This window comes from Erinaceus europaeus, chromosome 13 (genome assembly GCF_950295315.1).
Source record: "Erinaceus europaeus chromosome 13, mEriEur2.1, whole genome shotgun sequence".
Classification (NCBI taxonomy): domain Eukaryota; kingdom Metazoa; phylum Chordata; class Mammalia; order Eulipotyphla; family Erinaceidae; genus Erinaceus; species Erinaceus europaeus.
Genome location: NC_080174.1, coordinates 21,759,746 through 21,770,259, shown reverse-complemented (window position 1 = coordinate 21,770,259; position 10,514 = coordinate 21,759,746). Strand labels below are relative to the sequence as shown.

The following is a 10,514-nucleotide window of genomic DNA, read 5'->3' as shown; positions in this document are numbered from 1 at the left end:
ATATTTAAGTGACTTTAAACTATTTTCTTACTTTTTGCCTCCAGGGTTATCTCTGGGGTTTGGTGCCTACACTACAAATCCACTGCTCCTGGCAGCCTTTTTTCCATTTTTTGTTGTTCTTGCTGTTGTTGTTAGGACAGAATGAAATTGAGAGAGGGGGATTTAGAGAGGAAGAGAGAAAGACACCTGCAGACATGTTCCACCACTTGTGAAATGACCCCTCCACCCCCACCTCCTCTGCAGTTAGGGAGCAGAAGGCTAGAAATAGGATCCTCATGCCAGTCCCTGCACTTTGTACTATGTGCATTTAACCTGGTATGCCACCGCCCGACCCCATTTTTCATTTTTATCTAATAGAAATCTTAAGTCACTGATATAGTTTATATTTGTACTGGACAATGCTAATGCTAATATAATCTAAGAAGTCCTGGTGAAAAGGCTGGTTCAAGTATTTTTTTTAATTTCTGGAATTAAAATATCTCCCTTGTCTATCTCATTACCTTTTAATCAAAATTAATACAATGCTAGTCATTTTTTACAATTAATGTGAAGAATCATGCTTAAAATTGTGCCAGTATGTCTACTGTAGAAACATAAACATTATTTACATGTGCATTTCTATGAATTGTCCGTAAGCAGATGCTTTTATTTATTTCCAAAAGTTTTTTGAAGATAGCCAGTAAACGTGGGGGATACTTATATTTAAGGAATGACAGATTTTGTGCAAGAACACTTTATATGCTATACAATATATATATAAAGTATAAAAATAGAAAAAAGATACAAACACAATATATTTTAGTTGAGATCTCAGAGATGTTTTTTTTTCTTCTCTTTCCCCTTTACTTCAAAAGTTGCAGACACTTTTGAATAGGCATGTATTGTTGCACTTTTGATTTTTTGTTGTACAGTCAATGAACTAGAAAGTCTTGATGACGGATGATCCTCAATTTGGCCTTCCCATTCTTTTGTTTCTTCTTCTTTGATTAGCAATGGTTTTCCTAGGACTTGGCCAACAAGATTACAAACTTCTTGAGCTTTGCGCCATGCATTTTCAACGGCAACAAGACAAGCTTGCCTTCTTGAGGAATTAAATACAGAAACCATTAATATGATGTCCTATAACTTGTGACATTTCAGTTTTAATCAACTGTCAACTTAAAAATGTGCTTAACTTACCGAAGATTCTCAGCAGAACCTGGAGTATGATAGAACTGGGGTTGGCCGATGACAACGGAGCTATCTAGCTTTTCAACAAGAAAGTTACATACATTCTGCATTTTTCCAAATTCACTAAATGTAATGCAGACCTGTAAATGAAATGGCATTTGAAATTATTTTCATGCCTGATGTATTATTTCAATAATTTCTCTAAATGTGAGTAAAAATAGTAAAGCAAGGTATTTGTAATAATATTTGCAATCATAAACCTTTTTTTGCTATATGTATATATATATACATATATACATATTATTTTAAAATATTTATTCCCTTTTGTTGCCCTTGTTGTTTTATTGTTGTAGTTATTATTGATGTTATTGTTGTTTGTTGGTATGCTTTTAAATTCTGCTTCTAAGACCCCTTCTGTTTCATTGGTTTAATCCCCCCTGCTTAACACTGTATTCTATTTACATAACCACTGTTAACTAAGCACCGCCCTGCCTCCAGGGCATTGGTTTAATCCTCACTGTTTTGCAAGCTTTTTCCTTCTCCCCACCCCCTATCCTATGTACATCCTCTTCAGACCTGACTCTTCCGCCTCAGGATATATAAGGACAAGATTGTGATTAGAGATAGCTTAGATTGCACTGTGTTCCACATAAATGAAGACTGAACTGCATACCACTCAGCCATGAGTCCCTGGTTGTCTCTCTCTCCTGCCCGTGAAGCTAGCCCAACAGTTGTTGGATAGGACAGAAAGAAATGGAGAGAGGATGGGAAGACAGAGAGGGGAGGGGAAAGACAGACACCTGCAGACCTGTTTCACCGCCTGTGAAGCGACTCCCCTAAAGGTGGGGAGTCGGGGGCTCAAACCAGGGATCCTTAAGCCAGTACTTGCACTTTGCACCACCTGCACTTAATATGCTGTACTACTGCCTGACTCCCTATCATTATCATTTTAATGCCTGAGCACTGCTCAGCTCTGGCTGTGGTAGTGCTTGGGACTGAATCTGTGAGCACAGAGCCTAAAGCATGAAAGCGTTTTTGCACAATCATTTTGCAATCATTTTCAAAGTCCTACCTGATACTTATAACAATAATTATTTTGTTAACTTTAACATATTTGCTTAATTCTTTTATAGTTTATAAAACATTAACTTGATCATTTTAAAATTTATTTTAAAATAGTCTGGGGCAATTTTTGAGTGAGAATTGGGAAGGCTTCTCCTTCAACTTTTCCTTTTGACTAAAGTCTAACCCTGATCAATTTCTCACACAGCAACTACATTCTACCCCACTGCTGCCACTGAGGTCAGTTTCTTCTTCTCCCAGTAGTTAGCTGCAGATCTACACGCAGAAACTCATCTACTTCACTTGTCTGCCTTTAAGTATGTGGGAGAAGGGGACAGGGTGGTGGCATACCTGGCAGAGTGCATGTATTGTTACCATGTGTGAGGACTCAGACTCACTCGAGCCTCCAGTTCCCACCTGCAGTGTGTGTGTGGGGGACTTCGGGATCAGTAGAGCAGTGCTACAGATTTCTCTCTTTCTGTCCCTCTGCTTCCTTTCCTCTGTCTTTATCAGAAAAGAAAAAAATAAAGGGGAAAGAATCTAGTCAGCCAAACACTGGAAATGGTGAATTGCCCTGTAGGCAATGAGCCTCCGTAATAACACCAGTGGCAAAAGAAAGAAAGAAAAGAGAGGAAGGAAGGAAGAGAGAAAGAGTGAATGAAAGAAAAGAGAGAAAGGGGAAAAGTCCTTATATTCAGTAATATGTAGATAAAGTCAAACATTTTATAAAAGCAGACTAAACTTATAAAAAAAAGTTCATGGGGCCAGGCAGTAGCACAGCAGGTTAAGCATATGTGGTGTGAAGTGCAAGGACTGGCTAAGGATCCCGGTTAGAGCCCCCCGGCTCCCCACCTGCAGGGGGGTTGCTTCACAAGCGGTGGTGAGGCAGGTCTGCAGGTGTTTTACTTTCTCTCCCCCTGTCTTCCCCATCCTCTCGAGATTTCTCTCTGTCCTATCCCACAACAGCAATGGCAACAATAACAACAACAAGGGCAATAATAACAACAAGGGCAACAATAACAACAACAACAAAGCAACAAAATGAGAAGAAATAGCCTTCAGGAGCAGTGGAATCACAGTGAAGGCACTGAGCCCCAGTGATAACACTGGAGGCAAAAAAAAAAAAAAAAAACCCACAAAAAACACATATATGTAGCATGTGTGTAATAAGTAACAAAAGTTATAGGTACCAGAGAGAAAAACGAGTCACGGAGAGCAAGGGGAAGGTTATATTCTGAGTTAGCTCATATAGAATGGATGTTTTTATTTTCTATCCTATTGCTATTATTTTAAAAGTGGTGCCAGGGCCTTGCACAAATTCCGTTCACTACTCTTTGGCTGACATTTTTTATTTTCTCTATTCTATTTCACAGAGAAGGAGACAGAGAGGGGTCAGAGCTGACTTAGTGATCATATTTTTACTAAAGAAACAGCTGGGTATACAGAAGATGATGCAAAGTTGGCAGGATCAAATATAAACACTGGTTGTGACAAGATCAGAGCCTACAATTTCAAAAAATAAATGTAGGGCTGAGGACGCAGCATACTGGCTATGCAAAACACTCCCCGGCCTGAGGCTCTGAGGTCCCAGGTTTAATTCCCAGCCTCACAAGAAGCCAGAGTTGAGCAGTGCTCTGGTCTCCGTCTCTCTTGCTCTCTTTCTCTCATTAAAAAAAAAAAAAAAGACAAATGTAAAATTGCATACTTAGCTTTGAAATAAAAATATATGGTGGGAGAAATATGATTTAAAAGAACTTTGGTGTACCGGACATATTGGGAGAAAAGGAGAAGAGTGAGTGTGGGGGGGGGGGGGCGGGTGTGACCACAACACTAAAAGAAATTCCTTCAGTGCAGTGGGATAGGTGATTTTTTTTGAGGGATAGTCTACCTAAAAAAAAATAAAGATTCTTGAGCAGGGGATATAGCATAATGGCTATGCAAAAAAAGACTTTCATGTCTAGAACTCTACAGTCCCAGGTTCCATCTCCTACATCACCTTAAGCCAAAGCTGTGCAGGGCTTATTAAGAAGTATTAAAAAAAAAAAGAAATAAAAGTAACTAATACACAAAAATGAAAATGATTCTTTAATTAGATAAACAAGAGTCAACTCTAATCTCATTTAAAAAAAAGATTTAAGACAGTTAAATAAGTTGGTCTGAGTTGTAATTTAGTGTTAAGAAAAAAATAAATAAATAAATAAACAGCATTAGGGCATTGCTCCAGCTGATAAGATGTCAGGGATAAAACCTTATGCATGCAAATCTTAATTTCTACCTATTAATCAGGCCCTTAGGTGGATCTAACCTCATTCTTGTTTCCAAAAAGGTGAAGGTGACAGAAATGTCTAAGCACAATATCCCAAAATGTTTGAAACTCAAAATAAATAAGTCAGTCTTGTAACCTAACCACAACTTTAACATACTTTGATTTCATAAAATCTGGGTCATAAAATCTTTATAGATAAAAGCACAGGCAGTTAAATGAACAAAATGTTATAATTAATTGAATGTAATATTTTTTTAATTTGTGTAAATATTGAATATCATTTTACAGTGAAAGTTTCTACAACCCAATAAAATTGCATTATGAGACAAAATGTTTCATTCTTTCATCTTAAGACCTAGTTTTTTTTTTTTATGTGAAATTTCTTTCCTATGGTGCTTCCAGCTCACTAGGTGCTAACATCACAAACATTTTATTCAAGTGGCAATTAAATGTTACTGACTTCTTGCTATTTTTAGTCCATATAAAAACAATGTCTTAAATCACATTAATTTTAAAAGCTCATACAGCTATGTAACAGCAAAAATGACTTTGAGAGAAATAGCTCTTAGCAATATTGTGAGAAACATTTCTCCTCTCCCGCACCTTTCAATTTACAAATAAAAATAAGTGCACATTGTCCCCCAAACTGTCATGCTGTTTCCAGTTGTTTGTTACCATAAAGACATACTTCTGCTTCCATATGATAAGCATTTTCTATTCTTCTAAAGTCCTTTGTCACAACTATATTTTCTGCCTAAAACAGAACGTACAAGAGTAGGGTTAGTAAATGTACTCAGCTCTAAAACACAAGATAGAAAACTAAATGTATTAAAATCAGAAAGATATAAAGTATACACAAAGACCAGATCTGTCTAATGTTTTAAAACTTGCCTAAAAAACACCTTTTAGGGCCAGCTGGTGGCACACCCAGGTAAGAGCACATATTATTATGCACAGGGACCTGGGTTCAAGCCCCTGCCCCCTACCTGTGGGAGGGAAGTTTCATAAGCAGTGAAAGTGCTGCAGGTAGCTCTCTTTATCTCTCCCTCCCCCTTCCATCTCAATTACCCTCTGTCCTATCAAGTAAAAATGAATAAATAAATAGTAGTAAAAAAAAAGAAAGAAAGAAAAGGGCAAGGGGTAGAGAGCATAGTGGTTATGGACATAGACTCGCGTGCTTGAGACTCTGAAGTCCCAGGTCAATCCCCTGCACTACCATAAGCCAGAGCTGAGCAGTGCTCTGGTATTAAAAAAAAAGAGAAAGAAATAGAAGGAAGGAAGGAAGGAAGGAAGGAAGGAAGGAAGGAAGGAAGGAAAGAAAAAAGGGTTAAGCAGAAGAATTTGGTATATGGAGATCTCTTTAAGCAGGGGAGAGATATTTATAAAACCCAGACTATGAGATGCAAAATGAATAAAGTGGAGACCCAATATAATTCATTCTGAAAAGTAATATAATTTTTTTTTACATTTCTATTGAATACATTATGTGCCTTCTTTCACTCCATTAGCAGGGCTAATAGGTAGATTACTGACCTGCCTGTTTTACTTTAGACACTGAATCTTAATGTAATGACTGGGATTTGCAGTAATAATTTGTTTTATGTGTTGGAAATACAGTCATCCTGGCGCTCAGAATACATTTCTGTAAATAACTTGGGAATTACTTTCACTAGTCAAAAAGGACTGTAGCTCTGGCAGGCTCTGTTGTCTTATTAGCAACAGCAAAAAAACCTTCTAGTTTTTCACAACAGCAACTTTCCTCCAATACCGCTTTATTGAGGAAATGCTCATTTACTGGAGTGTTGTTATAAAGGTTACTGGAAGGTTTGTTTAAGGAAATGTTTTTACACATTAAACTCACTTTATTCACACTATCATTGGCATTTGGCATCTTCTGAACAGTATAATCATTTAGAGGCATCTTTTCCAAGTGACTTAAAATAAATCTAGAAATGCAGTACAAATAATTTTTTCATTAGAATAAAGACTTGCTTCTGGGGGGGTGGGTTGGTGGGGTGGGGTTATCATTTGCAAATATTTATTTAACTAGTGAGAGAAGAGAGAGGACCAGAGCATCACTTTGGCATATGAGATGCCAGGGATCCAACTCAAGACTTTCTGCTTATCATTCCAACACTTCAGCCACTTGCCAACTCCCAGGCAGCAAGGGTATGTCATTTCTAACAACAGACAAAATTATGAGTGCATTTTGTTGTTGTTGTTGTAGAGACAAAGAAGGAAGAGAGGCAGAGAGAGAGAGAGAGAGAGAGAGAGGCAGAGACCACAGAACACAGTAGGGAATCTTGCTTCAGTGCCTGAAGGGGTGGGGGCAGTACACTGTCCCAAGTAACTTCTTTCATGGGTGGATGAATGAATGCAATTTCAATGGATTTTATGTAACCCTGGAAAAACCACATTCTGGCTATAGAGAACTTACCCGTAAAGGGAGATTTTTGTTCTTTCTTTTCTTTCTTTTTTTTTTTCTTCCTTACTTTCTTTCATTCTGCTTATCTGAATCTTGGACTGCTTGGAAACAACCTAGATTTTTGTCTTCAAGAATATGGAAGTATCTCTGCTCTGGCTCTACTCAGAGCATGACTTAACCTCTAAATGAGGATATTAAATACCTACTTAACAGTTTGTTGTGAGGATTCAATAAGGCTTTTTTTTTTTCACGCCCTACCCCCTTTCTTTTTTTTAGAAATAGGCTTAAAACTAGGTTTATACGGGGATTCGTTTCAGGGTCTATCTCTCCGGCAAGTAGTGGTATTTCCTATACCTAGAGTCTACAATATACTTTAAAAAATTTTTTCTTTTTAATGTTTAAAATAACAGGGGGTGGGTGGGAAGTGGAGAACCCACTGTGCAGAAGTTTAAAGAGGGTGAGAGGAAGCAGGCTGGGCTTTCCACTTGCCAAATCCGTGGTGCAGAATAAAACCAACCGATGGTTCCTGTCTGTCTGCTGCACGCAACTGCCCCTGCGGCTACAGACAGACTATGACCCACATAGTCAACGACTGCCACCTCTCCAGATTCAAAGGAGGTCTGGAAACTTTACATCAGGCTCAACCTGACGCTGTTAACTGGCTACGGAAGAAGGGCAAACGCTAGAAGGAGAAGAAGACGGACATGGTCAAGCCCAACAGGTCATCAATCAAGCATACCCAGGTTCAAACCTGAGTGGCAGAAATACCGCCAGACGACAATGCCCTCATTTGCACTCTTTTATTTTACAAGTTCACGATCAATCGCTTTCACCTACCAGAAGGTGGACGTGCAAGAAACGCCGAGTCCCGAGCTTTGCAGCTGCAGGGGCTGGTGGGAGACCCCGTCTCAGCCGCCACCTCCAAGTCTGCGGTTTGCTCGACGCTCCAGGTCCCCCGCAGCCCCGCCCGCCATCGCCCCACCCCGCACGGCCTCACCTGCACACCCTGCTGCTGGAGGCTCTGCGCGATGTAGTCCAGGCGGCGGCACACGCTCTTCTTGGCCTCGGCGGCCGCGTCCTTGCTGCTGCTCACTCGCACCGCCACCTGCGCGCGGTCTGGGCTCGCAGACACTTCGGAGGTGCCGCTAACGTGCACCTCGCGGGTGGAGGTTTCTAACTGTGTTGGCGGGACAGGGCGGAGGGCGGCGGGCGGCGTCTCTCCGCTGGAAACCAGGTGGTTCTCCCGTCCTCGGTTAGCCCACGGAACCAGTTCCACGAACACCCGAGATGGAGGGGCCTGCTGGAGAGACATGGCGAAGAGATTGGGTTTCCATGACAACTCGGAGCTACGGCGGCCCGAGGAGGCCAAAGCGCTGCGGAGAGCGGGCCTGCGATGCGCAAGGAATGCTGGGATGGTCTCCGCAGCCTGTAGCTTCTAGAGGGCGCGATGTGGTACTCTTGCTGCAGTTAGGCGCTACTGTTTTTTGTTTGTTCGTTTGTTTTAGTTCTTGGGGGGAAGATTAATACTTTACAGTAGATATAGTTGCTGGTGCGTGTGTAAAATTTCTCAGTTTTCTGCAAAACACTCTAACCACCCACCTAGGTCCTTCTCCTCCATCATGCTCCAGGACCTGACACCCCCCCTCACCACCACCACCAGTCCGAGTTCTTTACTTCAGTGCAACACACAAAGCCCAGTCTAGTTCTGCTTTGTGTTCTTATTTCTCAACTCCTGTCCATGAGTAAAGAGATCACCCACATTTATCTTTCCGGTGTATCTCACTTAACATGATTCCTTCCAGCTCCATCCAAGATGAGATGAATTCACTCTTTCCTTCCTTCCTTCCTTCCCTTCTTTCTCTTTATTGGAGAGGATTAATGGTTTACAGTTGGCAGTAATATACAGTCGTTGATACATGTGCGACATTTTTCAGTTTTCCACATAACACTTGAACCTTTAATCTAGGTCATTCTCCACTATCGTAATCCAGGACCTGAACACTCCCCTCCACCCCTCAAGAGTCCACTACTTTGGAGCAATACACCAACTCCAAGTTCTGCTTTGTGTTTTACCTTCTGTTCTTGTTTTTCAACGTCTATGAGTGGAATCATCCCATATTCATCTTTCTCTTTCTACTTATCTCACCATGATTCCTTCAAGCTCCATTCAAGACATGATGAAGAAACTGACTTCACCATTTTTAATAGGTGAGTGTATTTCATTGTGTATATAGACCACAACTTTCTCAGCCACTCATCTGTTGTGGGACACCTGGGTTGCTTTCCATAGATGTGGGGGCTTATTTTTGGGCACGTCTGTTTTTATAAGATGCTGGCTATGTATGTCCTTCCACGTCTTGACACGTTTATCTCAAGGCCTAAAACAATTTAGTCGGCTCTCTCTACTGCCTGTCAGTGGGTTTTGCTTTCCTCAAGCAGTTTGCTGTGTCCCTGTCATGTCCTTGAAGTTTATGAGTCAGTGCACCTTGACACTGCTTCCAATGGCTCTCTGACCTGGGTCTGCAAATGTCCCCTGCCTTTTGTGACTTTACAGCTCTGCTCGAGAACCACCCTCACCCCTCCCTTCTCCCTAGTGTCATGCTTCTCCAGGGACTTCTTTTTTCCTTTTCCTTGTTATTTATTTAACTTTTTGTTGCCCTTGTTGATTTTTATTGTTGTTGTAGTTATTACTTTTGTTGATGATGTCATCATTGTGAGATAGGAGAGAGAGAGAGAAATGGAGAGAGGAGGGGAAGACAAAGGGGGAGAGAAAGAGAGTGGTGGATGTTCGACTTCACGGGGTGGGGAGTGGGGGGTGGGGGTTTGGGGGGAGGGTGGAGGATGGTATGGGACACAGTCTTTTGGTGCTGGGAATGGTGTTTATGTACACTCCTATTAATTTGTAGTCATATAAATCACTATTTAATTAATATGAGAGGGGAAAATTGATTGAATATCGCATTGTGTCTGTTTTTTAAGCTTTCTGTAGGTCTGGCTTTATTCCTGCCTTTAGCATCATATAGATGGCTCTTATAACTTTCCCATGCTCCTCCTCCTTTTTGTATAGGTAGGTAGCTTGACTAGATTTAACTTTCTCTTAAGATATACAATACTGGTAGATAATACTGAATAACAAAAGGAAAATTCAAAACTTACTTGTATAGCTTTCAACTGTTTCAACTTTAAGACACTTATTGAGCATCATATAAAGTTGATTAGGTGCCAACTGCTCAAAGCTTCACCTTTTGGGGAAATGCTTGCTGTCTATTGTCATCCTGGGACATCCTGAATTGCCCTGTCTGGAGTTGTTTCTTATTTTCTTTTTTATTTCTTTTATTTATAGAAAGGAAACATTGACAAAACCATAGGATAAGAGGGGTACAACTCCACACAATTCCCACCACCAGAACTCTGTATCCCATCCCCTCCCCTCATAGCTTTCCTATTCTTTATCCCTCTGGGAGTATAGACCCAAGGTCATTGTGGGATGCAGACAGTTGAAGGTCTGGCTTCTGTAATTGCTTCCCCGCTGAGCATGGGCATTGACTGGTAGATTCATACTCCCAGCCTCTCTCTCTCTTTCCCTAGTAG

The 10,514-nt window shown here is 40.7% G+C and overlaps 1 protein-coding gene across 2 annotated transcripts; it reads right to left on the bottom strand.

Moving 5' to 3' along the window:
* Nucleotides 1-497: 497 nt before the first annotated feature.
* On the bottom strand, nt 498-8,280 carry IRAK1BP1 (interleukin 1 receptor associated kinase 1 binding protein 1). Of its 2 annotated transcripts, none has more exons than XM_007521945.2 (4): nt 7,921-8,280; nt 5,187-5,252; nt 1,180-1,310; nt 498-1,081 (listed from the first exon to the last, which is right to left on the bottom strand). In XM_007521945.2, exons 1-4 carry the CDS (start codon nt 8,233-8,235, stop codon nt 811-813), a joined length of 783 nt encoding a protein of 260 aa, XP_007522007.1. In that variant the 5' UTR covers nt 8,236-8,280; the 3' UTR covers nt 498-810. The 2 variants fall into 2 exon arrangements, with proteins under 2 accessions (XP_007522007.1, XP_060061403.1); XM_060205420.1 differs by having other exon boundaries at nt 498-1,078.
* Nucleotides 8,281-10,514: the final 2,234 nt, after the last annotated feature.

Coding starts and splice junctions, on each gene's coding strand:
- IRAK1BP1 (XM_007521945.2), bottom strand. CDS start 8,235: ATGTCTCTCCAGCAGGCCCCTCCATCTCGGGTGTTCGTGGAACTGGTT. Junction 1,311..5,186: donor CTTATCATATGGAAGCAGAA/GTATGTCTTTAT, acceptor TTTCATTTACAG/GTCTGCATTACATTTAGTGA. Junction 1,082..1,179: donor GGTTCTGCTGAGAATCTTCG/GTAAGTTAAGCA, acceptor TAATTCCTCAAG/AAGGCAAGCTTGTCTTGTTG.